The sequence below is a fragment of the Pezoporus flaviventris genome, unplaced genomic scaffold, assembly GCF_033815535.1.
Source record: "Pezoporus flaviventris isolate CSIRO_AGI_PZ_B2104156 unplaced genomic scaffold, CSIRO_AGI_Pfla_v1 ptg000037l, whole genome shotgun sequence".
NCBI lineage: Eukaryota > Metazoa > Chordata > Aves > Psittaciformes > Psittacidae > Pezoporus > Pezoporus flaviventris.
Window position 1 is genome coordinate 8,989,808 of NW_026892585.1, and position 16,095 is coordinate 9,005,902.

Consider the following 16,095-nt stretch of genomic DNA (forward strand, 5'->3'; position numbering starts at 1 on the left):
AGTTTCCTTTGTTACAAAATCCCTGGTAGTGTAGTCAGTGCTGGTAAGCAAATCTATTTTTTATTTATTTTTGTGAAAAGAACTGTGATTTCTTTGTTCTTTTGTATCTGGTTCAGTGTATAAAAACCACCCAAATACCATGAGTTGACAAATGAAGGTGGAGAGGAGGTGACAGAACAGCTGTAGCTGTTTACTGTTGTTAAACTGATAAAAAACATACCATGAGCTTTCTTCTGAGGCCTTCTGTAGGCCTGTCTTATGTACCTGCTTTAGATCCCACACTCCATGCCCATTTCTGTAAAGAGAAAATAAGCTTTTGTTTACTGCTGATCTAGGTTGATTATGGCTTTCCACAGTGAGAACTGATAATGCAGGAGGGTGAACTTCCTAAATTAATTTCGTCAAGAGAATTCTAGATGTATTTCAAAACAGCTTAATTCTGATTTGCTTCATCTTTAATTCCTGAATTAATCCAAATTCAGAGACATTGTTCTGTGGCAGAGCTGAAGTAAGTCAGGAATTCCTAGCTGTATATTCACATCAGGAAGCTTGGTGCTGCTCTGCTGTAGATGAGTCTGCTATTTTACTGTGGGTACAGATGTTTCTTCCCAGCATCAGTGGTGGATGACATTCCTTGTTACCATGTGGCAGTTAGCAGCTGTTTGTGCAGCTTTGTTCACAAAACAGTTTTGACCACCTGAGTAGCTGTGTGTCTGATAAAAGGTGGTGTTCAGGCATTCTTAGATTCAAAAGTATGAAGCTCCTCTGGAAAATGTCATCTTCTGTATCACATCGAAGTGATGTAACTACAGTACTGTGATCACAAAAGACATGCAGCTAAGAAAACCCAGAAGACAGTAGGAGCTGCAGAAAAGGTATTTTTTTGTTTTGTTTTGAGAAGGTTTAGATGGAGATGAGGAACAATTCCTTCCCCAAAGGGTGCTCAGGCATTGGAACAGGCTCCCCAAGGCAGTGCTGAAGTCATCGTCCTTGGAAGTGTTCACACACTGTGTAGACAAGGCCCTCAGTGCCATGGGTTAGTGGTGGCCTTGGCAGTGCTGGGGTAAGGGTTGGACTTGATGACCTTAAAGGTCTTTTCCAACCTGGTTGATTCTGTGATTCTATGATTTTCTTTTGTTTCTGCATCTGCAAAATGTGAGGAACTGTCCATATTTCTGGTCTATGGCATAGATATATTTATGTGTGTTTGTATTCTTGGCAGTATTTATATGTTAGTAATACTGGTACTCTCCTGGCTTTTATGAGACTTTGTGATTTTGGGGTCCTGTTTTTTGTGGGTTTTGATTTGAAGTTTGCTGCTTGTTTTAGGTTTTTGGGTTGTTCTTTTTTTGCATTTAGCAGCCTCCAGTCCCATCAGAGAAATGTCTGCCTGCCTAAAACCTCAGTGAAGACAAAAGAACTTTACACAGGTTAGGAAGTCTGTTCTATAAACCCCTGTACAGAACCACACAAGTTTCCTAAAGGTGAGAACAGCTATCAGAAGCCCTCAGTGCACTGCATGATTTCTTCCTCCCATCTGCTGCTGTGTGGAGCAGTGAGCACTGACTCACATAATGACAGCTAGAGGTGTGCGGGGATCTGCTATTGTCATGGAAGGTAGTGCATTATTAATCCCTCCATTTGTTTTCATAAGCTGCCACGATTGCCATCTAAAATCCATCTGGATGATAGAAGGATAAGAAGCTCTTCAAGTCATTGCCTGAATGGGAGACAGTTGGAACAGAGTGCTGCATATGGAAGCATCTTTCTTTGTGTGCATAAGGTACCCTTCAGGAAGGTAGAAAGTGCAGGAGAAGAGAAAACAAATTTGGGGCTGCTGATTTGCCTTCTTAAAAATATTCACAGTAAACACTTCAGTTATCTCGGTGGGCTGTGATCATGTAGTTGAAATTCACTTTTTCTTAAGTACATTTCTTCACCATGAAAGTATTGTGGGCTTGAATTGCTTCTGTAACTTGTCTGAGCAAGCTGGAGGTAGTAATTCATCAGACAGGAGTATGTCTAGATTAATAAGAAACAATTTTAAATGTAAGCCTTTGTTCAAAAAATGATGAATCCTTCAATTAAGTGTCTATTCTGTGACTCGTTTCCTTTTGATGTGGATCCCATAGTGATACCTTAGCCTGATATAGAGTGGTCCAGAAGTTTTCAAAATGGAAATGGAAATGAGGGAGGCAGAGGAATGAATAGGCAGCTGCAGACTCGGATCAAAGCATATTCCTTAGTTCATGGGAAAATAGTTCTTTCTGTTAGTTTCATTTAATTTTTAATTCACCATAATTGTTTTTTGAGGAAAGCATTATTATTTGAAAAACCCCCAAATTGGATTCAGACTTCATGGATAGGCCACAAGGATGTCCAAACAAAAACATCTTTTTCAGGTCAATTTTTTCTTGCTAATTTTTTTCTGATGTGCCATAATGCTTTAGGAATATTTGTAAAAGGTGGTGTGTTCTGACAAACATGTACAATATACTTAATTCAGCTTCACAGGGGCTTCCTTGCAGGGAACCTGTTTTAAAACTGATGATGCTTACCAACAAAGATCATCACTTAATAAGAATACTTCTGTATCTGTAAATCTATTTACTTAGATTATCCTTTGGATGATTTAGTGGTGTTTAGTTTCCTGGGGCTTTCTCAGTCTCCTGTTGGTTCTAGTAATTCCATTATGTGGCTTTTCAGTCTCATCCTCCTCCTTTAAAATATATTAAAAATACATATATATGAAGTTTTTTGTCATCACCTCACCCTTCATTCCCCTTCCCTGTTTTTTGTATTTCTTGGGAATGTCTCACAGGGCATTTTAGTTGTCTCGCTGAGAGCAGGAAGTTCTCCCTGTTCTGGGAGTGATCCTGCAACCACATGCACTAGTGGGAATCATGCCCCTCGTTGCACTGAAGGTGAAATTGAGCCTCCACAGCCAGCAGATATTTCTTCCCACATTTTTTCTGGAGATGTGGGATGGGGTATCTGAGTTTCTTGAGACTGCCACTTTTTTTTACCGTTTCCTGCCACCCTGTCTCAGGCACGTGCTGTTTAAACAGAGGATTTGATTACTGCAAGTCACATTTCTGCTGAAGGAAAGTTTGTTCTGCCTTTTGTGTGTCTCGGTCAAAACTGGGTCTGAAAATCCGTTTTTTTGTGCTTCATTGTCCATTACTAACTCCCAACAGTCAGCGTACACAATCTTAGAGGAAGAGCTGCTGCTTCTTCCCTACAGTGCACATCAGCATCAAATACCACTTAGCACTTTTCTCATGCTTCTATATTGAAAGCCTCTTCTGCTACTCAGGACAGCACTTTAACCACATGGTTAAGCCTCTTTGGTTTTAGTCAACCAGTTCTGAATGAAGACACTTCTAAAAATCATATCCAGAGTTCTGATTAAATTGTCTCACATCCATCCATCCATCCATCCATCCATCCATCCATCCATCCATCCATCCATCCACTCTTCACCAGTTTCTAGTTTCCTCTTGCAGACCTGTGTGTTAATGAGTTGTTACTCTGGCTAGTTGCCTGGGCAAGTGCAATAATAGGTACTTATTTTTTGGTGAAAATAAATAGTAGTTAGGGTCTAACCGCAAAACACTGATATGCTGTCAAGTTCAGTATGTGGAATGTTATCTGCTGTCTGTGCTTCAAAATAATTTGGTAGTATTGGTAAAGGTTTTAGCTTTTTGTACAAATTGTGGACCACCTAAAAGTGTTCCAGCTAGGGCACAGACCTCTGTGTGGGGGGTGACTTTAAATCGCCTCACAACAGGCTTCTGTTTTCTTAGTTTTCAAGAGGTATCATGCTGATGTTAGGCTACCTGGACATCTGGTGATTTTCAGTATTGCTCTTTTTACTTTATCATTTCCTAAACACAAGGTAGTGTTCTTCAGTGTCTGCTAATCATGTTTGGTTTCATTACCAATATTCTGAAGCTTTTTGATGACTCCTTAAGGTGATCTAAATCTTTAAGATTTGGGGGTTTTGCAACATAATCACCAAGGAGACAAATAGCTTCTTTTACACACAAACGCTTTAGAGGTGCGGTCTCATTATTTCTTACATGCTTTAAACAATTCTTTCTGTAACTTGAATGGATTGCCTTTTAATGCTGTTCTTCACACCCTTGTCTACTCTGAGGTAAGGGTGATGCCTGCATTTAAAGCCTATCCCTAAACTGGCATTTAAAGCAGTGTCATAGTTTGCCTACAGCTATTGATTTCGTCCTCTTTCTTTCCCTTCCTTTCCCCTTACTTTCTTCTTTATTTTCTCTTTTTTCCCCACTATCACTATATGCCAGATCACTGAACAGCAGAGCAGTGTGTTCTACAGACAGCAGTGTTTCAAATCACTTATTAAGCATGTGGTTTTGCATGCATTTCTGGAAGGACCTATCTGAGTAGTAGCAGACAGCTGTGTTTAACTGTTTAAGAGGCTGGGTGGTGAAGTTTCTTAGCATCTGGTATTTTGAGATGAAGAAACCACTGCTCTTGGAGCTGTAACAGTCTTTTGATTTAGATAAAACCAAAGTAAAATGTGTTTTCTGTACAAAAAGGCAGGTCACTTCCCAGATGACCTTGCTAGATTCTGCATGTGGGATCCTACTGCCTTCTGGTCTGCTGTTGCTGGAGCTCTCTGAACGTGAGCATGAGACCTCATCCTGCTTCAGGAATGAAGCCTGGCTCCCTTACAGTCAGTGGCAAAGTTCCCAATGATCTCAGTATGGGCAGGATATCTTGTTTTAGTAGATTTGTGAGTTGTCCCCCACCCCATTCTCCCTTACCACAGTGTCTGTCATGTCCCTTGTGCAGTCTTCTGTGTTTGAATGAGTTTTTGAATGAGTACTTGCTGCAGTGCCAGCTTGAGGTGCATTTTCTTCTCTGTGAAATGCACTTCGGCTGAAAGAAAACTCAGCATCATGTTATGTCTCCTATTCCACCCATTGCCAACAATAAAATCCCTTTTCTCTGAGATACCTTTTAACCTTATTTGAACCTAGAAGAAATAAAAGTACTTTTAGGTAACGCTGTGTGCATAGGCCATCTTATTTCTGCTTCTGCAGAATCCATCGCTTTCTTCTTCAGTCTCATTTTGCACGTAGCAGCAGTCCCTCAAAACCTGATGGAATAAAATAGGGTGATAGCAAGACGTTGTTTTGGAAGCTGGTGGTGCAAGAAAGACTGGTGCGTTGGCAGCTTGTGAAGAAGCTGAGCTCAGGTCTCCATTGTCCTACCATGAGTCTGCACAAGTTACTTGGCGTAGATGTCTCATGATGCAAATAAATGCTGAGAGATGCTTTTGAAAAACACATCAGTATATAAATGTCTTTTACAGAGGCAAACAAAATAACTCACCCTGTGTCTGTCAAGCCAAAGTATACTTCTAACCACAAAAAGAGTGCTATCAGGCAAACAGTTGCATTGTCAGACTTACATAAGCACTGTGATATCTGTCCAGATGTGCATGCAAGAGTTTAAGTTACAGGCTTCTCTTACCTACCATAAATCATGATATAAACCACAAACAGCAGCTGCTCATTGCCTCATCTGCTCTTGGTGCCCGTTTGTTTTAAAGCCACAGCTGAAAAGCTGGGTATGGCTGTAACGAAGAGGTAGGTGGCTAAGAATTGGTATATGACTGTAATAGCAACTTCAAGTGAAATGTGTGTTTAAGGAGATTTTTATTTTCAGTATGGTGTATTTTTTTGTAACCTCTGTGTGCAGTTTTAGTGGTGCGTTTACAAAAGAAGATGGTGTAAGTTCTTTTTGAAACCATACAAATGAAAGCAAGCAGCTAGGGGAAACAGGTATCACTGACAAGAGCAGCATAATTTGGAGGCCATGTCATTAGTGCCAGAGGTGGGTGATGTTACATGTATGCTTACATTCCTTACATTTTTGTTGACTTTAAAACGTTTTGGATTGGGATGTAGCTTTGCATTCTCCCTCACTGCCATGGAAAAAGTGATGTGGTCCAAATAAATCACAAAACGATTTGCAAAGCCAACATCTTTGTGTTTTTCTGCACAACTTTTATTTCATGCTGATAATGAGCCTTTCCTATTACCATAAGCAGTATGGTGCAGGGTTCTGTTGGGTATAATGGAGAATGAGCTCTCATGTTTTGTGTTTTGCCAGCGTAAAACTTGAACAGTAGTTGGGATGATCGTGGTTGTTCTTCCTGCAGCAGCAGAGAAGTAATACAGCAGTTGAATTCCTGGAAAGAACCTTTTCTAGGTTAAAGGTACTCTTTAGCTCCTGTTATCACCAAGTCTTCTGTGAACCAGGAGTAAATGTGATAAAGGATATCAGAGGTCAGGCTTTCTGGTATTAGTTTGTCCCTACAGGAATAACAGGAGTAACCTGCAGAAAAGGCTGAATGCCAGCTGGAACCATCCTCATGCAGTGAATATGCTTCTCAAGAAAATCAATCTGTGCTCAACATGAATTAGCATGCTTTATACTCAGCTCTAAAGCTGCCATAAGATTCCTTTAAGGAGGTTTATATATCTTCTAAAGCCACCTTTCAACATTCATTTCTTTATGTAATTAATTTATTCTAGTGCATGTAAGCATCTATTGTAAGTTTATAGTGGAATCTTATCAAACGAACAGTGACAGTACCCAGTTAAAGCTTCAGAGCAACAGAGCAGTGGTGAAGTAGCTGGGGAGAACTGTTGCCTCTCATAACCTGTTAACACTGGCATAAGCTTGGGAGTGAGTAACTTTGGGCTGGTAAGTAATAATATTCTAAAATCCTTTTATCTGTGCTTTTCCAAACACTAAACCAAGACAGGTATGTTACAATTCCCATTTTAGTGATAGATATATGCCAACCTGAGCTAAATGGTTTGTGTGGGACAGCGGTTTCAAAGCAGAACCAGGAGTCCTGATGTCTTATCTTAGTCCTCCCCTCCTGCCTCTTAAGTAATTTTATTTGGTGTTTGATAAAAAATACCCTGGTTTGCTAACAGCAAGTGTATTGTCAGAAGCAAAAGGTAACCAGCCTGCTTGTGATGAGCAGTAGGTAAATAAACTGGGAGTCTGAAACCTTAGTTCACTCTTGTCCTCTGTGCCTGGATCCATGTGGACATCCTCATGCTGTTTTACCATATGTCTTAGCATTGGCATAGCTCTCTTTTGAAGGAGAGGAGCCTTTGGGAAAGGTTTTGCTTTTTGTTGAGACTTCACTGAATGAGTCAAAAGGGTGTGAGGGGATGTCATGTGTGTGTGTGATACAGTAAAAAGATGTTTAATGCCATATTAAGGGCAAAGAGTAGTAGGCATCAGATGCTTACTGTGTTTGGTTGCTATTTCTAGAGTTACTGGAGAAGGTTAAGGGGGCTCTAGCTTCTTCCTAGGGTGGTGTGTGTGTGACATGAGATATAATGGCATAATTTCCTTCTCCCTTCCTATCCTGCCATCATAAAATGGGTTTGAACCATTGACCCGCAAAACTTCTGGTGTGTCAGAGGACTTGTGTAATTCCCGTTATCTTTCTGATTTCTGAATGTGTTGAATGGATGTTTGAATTCACTGGGTTTTATTTGAAGTTCCACTCTGAACAAGAGTACAAAGTGTAGTGTATTTGGAGGAATAAGTTGCATGGTGGCATCCAGGACCCATCATTTATCTGAACCCTTCCCTTTTGGGATGTATTATAATCAAACAAGAACTTAACTTTCCTAATGAGCTGATTTCTTCTTCTCCAGTAAAAAAAAACCAAAACAAACAGACTCATAAATGTAGATGTGTTTAACACCAAACTAAGCCTTCACCAATCTGCTTTGTTCCAGCTGCTATCTGGGAGCAGGCTGGGGAAGCAACAGGTGGACGATCAAGCACTCTTTAAGAAAACAGTAACTTAGTGTAAGCTGACAAGTAGCCTACTTGTGTAATGCCATTTTTCTGATGATGGCTGTGTTGTAGCTCTTGGTTTGGAAGGTGGGGAAGCTCTGCTGGCTTCCATGTTCCTAGGGGGTTTCTATTCTGGCTGTTCCTGAATAACTAAGATATGCATGGCAAGTGATGTATGCCTGGGGCTTTTCATAGATGATGGAAAACGCATTCAGAAGTATTTTTGAGTGGCACAAGATTTGTGTACATCACTTTTGTCAGAAGCTTTTCCTATAGCTCAGGAAGCGAGGAGGTTTTTTGTTTCTTCATCTCTTAGCTCTGTAGTAGATAAATTGTGCTATGAGTAAACCTAGCCCTTAAACTCTGTTTAAATACATGAAATAGTTTGTAATAAATGTGTTAATAGGAAAAGCTGATCAATAAGTGATTCTGTTTAATAAAAAAAACCCACAAACATTTTTGACTGGTGGTCCTGATGCTCCCACTCAAATCAGAATCGTCCTGTGAAGGGACTTCAGGAATATTCCTTCCTGTGGAAGTTAGTAGGGCAATAAATTCTAGTTAATGGACTATTTCCACATTCCATAGGCTTAAAGGAGTAATCAGTAATGTATCTTCCCGTACAGAGTGCTGAATAAGAGAGAGATGTTGGCAAGAGTAGTGTCCCCTGTTATATTTCATATATAGCATTTATATTCATCTATGTAAGCTTTTCTTTGTCAGAAGTAAAAGCAAGCAAGGCAAAAGATCACACATCTGTTTCTTCACCTTCATGCATTAGCTGAAGCTGATGAGCTACTTTTAACTCATCCTCTTTGTGTCCAGCTCTTTCAGGTAGTTTTTCATACATCACTGCATTTAACAACCTCATCTCATTACAAAGCATGTCAATCCTAATACTGTTTTGGAGAGAGGAGAGAACAAGAAGCACAAGGAAGGGCATTTAGGTGACCTGCCCTGTGTGTGGTGATTGCAAACATCAAAAAAAGTCTTGGATTTAAGAAGAAAATAGGGATACATCATGGATGATGTGATTGAGCACATCATTGAACTTGGCTTGATGTCAGCTTGGCTTGACTTTGACTTGATCGTCTCAAGTATGGGCATTTATTTTCTTATAGCTATTTCCTGCTCTGTAGTGCCACAGTGGATGTGCAAGGATGTTGTGATGAGCACAAGCACCTGTACACAGGGCTTGTAGGTTCACTGTTCTGTGTTCATCCATAACGTGATCTTGGTACCACGACCCTCAATGGATCTCTGGCCCGTGGAGTGGCAGCAGATGGTTGTCTTCTGTTGGTTTCTATTCACCTTTTACTGAGCTCAGAGAAGCTTTGCTTACTGTATTAAGAGCCTGAGATAAGAAGCAGGATGCAATTACATACTTGTCACAGTGTCCGTAGCTGCTCTCCATGTGACTTTAAAGTACCCTCAGATGATTTTTGTCTAATGTAGACACTAGTAACTTACTCTAGTATGTAATCGCAACACATTGCATGGGGCATGCTTAAGTTGAACCATCTCGGCCCTGCTGGTTGCTGTATATAGTATTTATCCTCTAGTTATTTTCTGTTTGTTTGTTGTTTGGTTTTGATTTTACTTTTTTTCCAGACAAGAAAGTGGAGCAGACAGTTTGCATTCCTGGATGCTTTCATTTTCTGACTCTGTCCTATCTGCTGTTTTCAGGTCAGTGCTCGGTTCTCAAAACGGATCCAGGCAAAAATCAAGGACCTTCTGCAACAAATGGAGGAAGGGCTAAAGACAGCAGATCCACATGACTGCTCTGCCTATACTGGCTGGACTGGTGAGAAAGCTTGAGTTTGAATGAAGTGTGTTAAATGAAGTAATAGGGTTTATTCACAGGAGGAGGTTCTCATATTCACACAGGGGTGACAGAAAGACTCTGATAGAAGCGTTTGTATGAGTTGGTTTCTTTTAACTCTGAATTCTAGGTCGCTACTGTCTGGAATGACTTCAGCAGATAAAGTTGCAGGGAAATAATTGGCTTCTGTGTATGATGGAGATCTTTGTCTTGCTAAAGGAATGGATTTTCTAAGGCTGCTCGCTCTTTCAGCTTGCCTCTCGTTTCTTTAAAGTTTTCTTAAAATAAGTAATTTTCACCTTTTTCTCTTCAACTTAGCAGTTGCTAATGGTAACAGAATGTTCTAATCATGGGGGGGAGGTGTTCTGTTCCTCTAAAATCTGAAATATGGATAGTTTGGCTCTGCTTGTTCTGTCTGTACAAAAATGGTAAAATGAACGTGTGAGGAGGGGGAGTATGGAGGCGGGCTTGTGAGATTGTGAAGTTCATGAAGATAAACAGGCATGTGCAAGTGCTGGTTATTGCTAGGCACCGTCATCCATGTCCAAATGTGAATGAGCCCTTTGGATCCTTCAGGCAGAGCCTGCAGTTGACAAGCCTGATGCAGCCACTGCTCTTCAAGCTGCCAACATGCTTTTCCATCTAGGCCTCTTAAGTGCCACTTACAGTGGCACATTCTATTCCTGCTCTGTCTAGCTCACTCTTGAGACATACTTATGCTTTTAGCACAGCATGTTTGAAATGCACTCTGAGGAGATCTATTGTTTTATCTTGGTATCGGGAGGGGAAGCAGCTTGGGAAAACTCGTCAGGCTTTGGCCGTGCTGAGGCTTAATTCTGGCAGTGAAAGGGTACCATCTTTTTGCTGCCTTCTTGATGTTTCGGTACAGGTGGTGCTGTGGGTGGATGGGTGGGGAAGTTTTAGACAACTCACACTTAAAAGGTAGATGTGTTTCAAGGTCTGGAAGCGTGTGGCTGCTGAGCGAGTGTAGATGATCTCCACTGGTGGGCTTTCTCACACTGACGTTACAGAACGGCTCCCAGGGAGCTGTGTTCTGACACTGTGACTGACAACTCAAGTTATGGCTGATAAACCAGAACATGCTGAAAATGAGTCATAAGCTAAAAGTAACACAGCCCTCATTAGCTAAAACAAGAATGTAGATGAACACGTAACGCAGTCTAATGAGAGCGGGGTTTTTCCACCCTGTAGAAGGATCACCAATTGCATCTGTTCCAAGTTGTAAACTTCTTTCAAGGCTCCTGTGGAAATGACTCTGAATAAAAATACTGAAATGATCTGGCTTTTAAAATACTTAGTGCAAATACTTCCTCCCGACTTGCTCCTTGCAGCATTTTGCAAATCAGAAGGTAAAAGTAATGCTGAAAACAGTTGCCCTGCTTTTTATATACCAGGTCTAGACAGTGCTATTGGCAGTGCAGTCCTGAGCACTGGCTTGTTCTTTGTGAAGCATCTTTAAAATCTTGGAGCACATACTTTTGGCACGTAACAATCGTAAGACTCGGGTTAAGAGTTCATCTTTCTTGTACAAGTACTCTTTGTAGGTGCCAGAGATCTTGGAGGAGCCACTGTAAGGGTGTTGCACAAGGAAGGATTGGATGAACTGGGCCTTGTGGCTATGTTTCTGGTCATCCTTTGGTCAGGCCCAGATACCTACACAATAGTTGCAACATAAAAAAGGGTTACAGAAATCCCAGTAAATAGCCCACAAGCTCCCATACCGCTCTATTGGGCTCTGCAGCTCTCCTCTTGGACCCATCTAGAAAGGCCTGTTAATCCAGTCCAAAGAACATCTGAGGATGTATCAGCACTATTCTTCTGTGCTGTTCTTCATGTGCTCCTCAGATGGCGTCTCTGGGGAGCTAAGTGGGCCTTATGTCTACACAGCTTTAGCTGTGGCTCAGGAGAGTGCTCTCCCTGTTCAGAAATGAGTTTGAGGTGCAGTATGGTCTGGAGGTAAAGGTTTTCCCTCTGCATATGTATGCTTGCAATTGACCAATAACCATCCACTGAAATGGATTTATTTCGCTTTCTTCAGTCTGTATTGTTGAAATGTTTAAGATTTGGATTTGTTTTAATGCAAAACTATGGAATGAGTTTAATGGAGTGAAGCTTAGTAATAACCTTCTGGCATTCTCTGAGGACTTGTTTGCTTTCTGGCTTTCACAAACCAGCTTAGCTTGTAGAAGCTCATAATTATGTTGTGGAATACATTTATAAAGAACTTGGCAAGTTGAATCCCAAAACTCATCAAAAAATCTTCTTACAAATCAAATGGAAGATAAGTCACTTCTTGCATATAATAGATGAGTATTGTACAGTCCGTGTACTTGGTCATACATCTGCTTGCTAGCCCAAATTGTTGACTCTTCAGTGATTTCTTTACCAAGCATTGGTGCCTTTGACATGGATTTTCTTCATTCTCTGCAAATTGTGAGTCTGATGTTGGGTGTCAATGTTAATTCTTTAATTTTTTTAATCTTAAAAGTTTTGTCACTACCCAAATTGCAGTGTAATGAAACATTGATGATGACCTGATGCCTTCCCGTTGCCCAAGCAAGGACCCTTGACTGACATGTTTTAGTTGCCCAAATACCTGTTTGCATTCGAGTTACTGTTTCAGAGGCACTAAAGAGAGGAATATGATATACTTAAAAGGAGAACTAAATCAAACTTTTCCCTTTCACATGGTTGTTCCAGGTATTGCCCTCTTATATCTTCAACTGTACCGCGTGACGAAAAACCAGAGCCATTTGCAGCGATCTCTTGATTACGTGAAGAGAATCCTTCGCAATCTGAACGGCAGAAGAGTTACTTTCCTCTGTGGTGATGCTGGGCCATTGGCAGTGGGTGCAGTGGTTTATCACAAGCTGAAAATCGACAACGAGTCTAAAGAATGTGTTGCCAAGTAAGTGGTTGATGTCAGAAAAAGCCGTGCCCTTCGCTTGCGGAGAGCATCAGTTCAGTAGCATTAGCAAGTGGGCAGTTTTGGAGGACAGGATTAAAAATGGAGACATCTTCTCCCCTGATGCATTTTCAGTAGAAGAATACATAACGGGCTTTATCTTTATTAAAGCTGGCTTACACTTGATTCATATTTAGTGAGTTATCTTGAGTCCTCTTATCGTTGTAAGGACAGGATGTCCTGGGCATATCTGTAGTGCCTGCACATTTTGATTTTGTCACATTGAAGTGACATTTAACAAAAGCCACACGCTTGTCGTCGACAATATGTATTGCTTGTGCAGTATGTGATGCTTTCTGTGAAGAGTGGGCCTTAATTGTAGATTCATTATCAAAACGCTTAGCTGCAGGGATCTGGAAACATCCAGACAAGAGCATGGTACGTCGGATTGACATGTAACAAAGGTTTAATAAAACCAAGAGGAGGTGTTTGCTGAACCGTCAAAGACAAGGGCTTTAGTTAGGTAAGAGCATATGGAGGGTAGCCTGAAAAAATCCCAGCCTCTTTTCAAAGTAATCTAAATGTAACAAACATCTTTAGAAATCCCATTTAGATGTAGAGCTTCCTTGGAGAGCTGACTGTCCCTTTGCTGTCCTGGAGCTGATTGCTGTCCTGGTGAGGGCTGGAAGCCCTGGAGCCTTGTGGTGTTTGCATTCAGCACCAGCAATCCACTTACTAGCTGTCCAGCAGCATACCTTAGCCTGCCAGAATGTGGGGACTAGCCTTATGTCCTCATCTCCGTTCTGGTTTATGGTTGGAAGTATAGTTGGGCTCTTTCTAATCTCGAATCCTAGAGTGATTAATTTCTGCTGCTGTTCCTGGATGAGTATCTCAGTTTTGAAATGGGTGGTAGGTTTAGGTGGGTTTTTTTTGCTTTTAGACCTGGCAGTAAACTTGGCCATGCCATTTTGGATGCAGCTAGGAAAGCAGTGTTGCTGTGAGGCATGAAGCATGAATATAGCAAAATGAGATTAGCAGTAAATCTTTTAGTCTTGCCTCTCCTTGGAAAATAATTTCTAGGAGGATTGAAAAGGAGATTAGTTTGATTCTTCCTTTTTTGGTTTACAAATATATTCATGACACCAGATGAGTGGTACATTATAGATGTCAAAATGTAATCTGTGCACTTCTAACATTTTACCTTGTAGCTGTCCAATTGTATGATTAGAATAATAAAACTTAACAGTGGACAATTTAAAAGAAAACAATTTAATTCTAAGTCCAAAGCATAGTTCCAAGAAAGGAATAATATAAAAATCTTTATTTTGTGAGTGACTTTGCCCTGGTATTAAGCAGTGACAGCATAAACAAGCCATTTGGGTCAGTGTTTTTGCTCTGGCGTGATGCTAATGTTAACATTTCTGATGTATAATAGTGGCTGGGGGAATCTGGGAATTGAATTTAGTCTTAATTATGGTCTTGCCCCCTCCCCCAGTTTCAAATGTGATCATCTCCATGGTTTCATCTAATTGCCAGATTAATCACAAAAGATGGGAAGAGGCAGATAGGGGTTAGGCAGGAAGACAGATCTCCACCTCAATGCCAGTGCAAACTGGTAGAATAATAGCAGGGAGTCTCTTTGGGGGAAATGAGAGTTGCAATGGGCCAGCCTAGGGTTTGTTCTTTTTCCATTGCTAAACACTTGTGCACAATAGCAGTGCCATTTTCAAAACTGAGCTGCTTAAATGCTTGAGACAACATATTGTCTATGGAGGGGGCATGCTGAAGGCTGGTACTGGGGGTTTTTGGTTGTTCCCTCTTACACACCTACAGTTAAGGGTCCTCATTTGGGTGAAATTCCCAGAGGTTCCAGGAGGTTTCCCTATCTGTTGGGGTAGCATTCCAGCCTCCTCCAGCTCCTGCTCTGCGCGCTTACATGTGTTTCTGTTGCACAAAAAACTGGTAATTGCACTAATGCTCACCTGGCCCTGGCTCAGAGTTGTCTGTTAGGGATGGCTCCTGTGAATAAACCTGACAGCCAGCAGAATTGGAGATGACTGAAGGGAAGTGGTGGGGCTTCACACTCATTTTGCTTCTGTTTTGGTTGATGGCTTGTACAACACATAGTCCACTATGGTCTCTAGAGAAGAGGCTCTCTCTCCCCACCTTCCTTTGTCTGATGCAGGTTGTTGCAGCTACACAGGACAGTCATAAGCACAGACGCTGAACTTCCAGATGAGCTGCTTTATGGTAGAGCAGGTTACCTGTATGCCTTGCTGTACCTGAATACTGAAATCGGTCCAGACACAGTCCCACAGTCTGTTATCAAAGAGGTAAGATACTTTTTTCTCTTTCCACTGCCACAGCATCTGTAGTCACTTTTTGCATAATTCAAGGGATTAAGAGAGGGATGCTGGAGAGGAACCTAGAACTGGAAACTCGGTCTCATCCATCGCTCTAATCTTTTCCCCTTTCCCTGCTGCCCACCTAGAACTGAGACAGGCCATTGCAGGTGAGTCCATGGCCAGCCATGGAAATCGAAGCTGTAACTAGTTTTGGAGCATTTGAGGATGGGAAATTGTTACAAAACACCTTTAGTCAGAAGTGTGGAAGTGTTTCAGTGAAGGATGAATTCAGTGTGGGGAAGATGCACTAGCATTCTGCAGATACCAGAACCAGAGAAGGCAGGCCTGGAAAAAAAGTTACTAGAAATATTAATATATTAATTTTCTACACTTACAAAGGTGTTTCCATCATTTAGGAAAAATCCATTTCTACCTCAACACTCGAGTCCAAATGAATTGAATGTTATTGTTCTGTCACTGTTTATTGTGGGTTATATTTTACTGTGGTTTTAATTATGACAAAGCAAAACCTTCTGAATGAAAGCAAGTGAGGCAGACAGAAGGGGTATGTTCTCTTTCTTAGGTAATAGATGCTATTATTGAATCGGGGAAAAACTTCTCTAAGGAGGAGCGGAAGACGGAGCGTTGTCCTCTGTTGTACCAGTGGCACAGGAAGCAATATGTTGGAGCAGCCCATGGAGTGGCTGGGATCTATTACATGCTCATGCAGGTAAGAGCACCTTCTGTAGGCTGTGGTGGAACACAGGGGTTTCTGGTTTTGCATCAGAGGATCTTATCTTTAGCTTTCATTCATGTGCAGTGTTGTGCTGGGTCAGGGTCTCACAATTTGGAGTTAGTCTCTGTGCAGAGATGCTAGCTCAGGTCCTGGTAGCAGAAGAAAACTGTGACTAACATGGGAGTGAATTAACCCTTGAGTTGTGGTCCAGAGCGCTGGCATTCCAGGAGCTGAAGTTGCCTACAGAGACAGTGAGATGCCTTCCCTTATCCTCATACTTAATTCTGGTGCCTGCAGTTAGACCAGCTAAATGTTCACTTACCATCCATCACTCTTCAGTTTTTTGCTGTTTTTAAATGAGTGCACTGGTGATGCCTCCTGCCCTCCGCGT

At 41.3% G+C, this 16,095-nt stretch overlaps 1 protein-coding gene across 1 annotated transcript in view; it reads left to right on the top strand.

The window, feature by feature from the left end:
• The window catches only part of LANCL2 (LanC like glutathione S-transferase 2), a 29,671-nt gene that overhangs the window by 2,101 nt on the left and 11,475 nt on the right, over positions 1–16,095 (top strand). The window contains exons 2-5 of the mRNA XM_061464625.1: positions 9,562–9,679; positions 12,419–12,626; positions 14,809–14,956; positions 15,552–15,698. Of these exons, the coding sequence (XP_061320609.1) occupies positions 9,562–9,679; positions 12,419–12,626; positions 14,809–14,956; positions 15,552–15,698 (621 nt within the window). The remainder of the gene's footprint in view (positions 1–9,561; positions 9,680–12,418; positions 12,627–14,808; positions 14,957–15,551; positions 15,699–16,095) is intronic.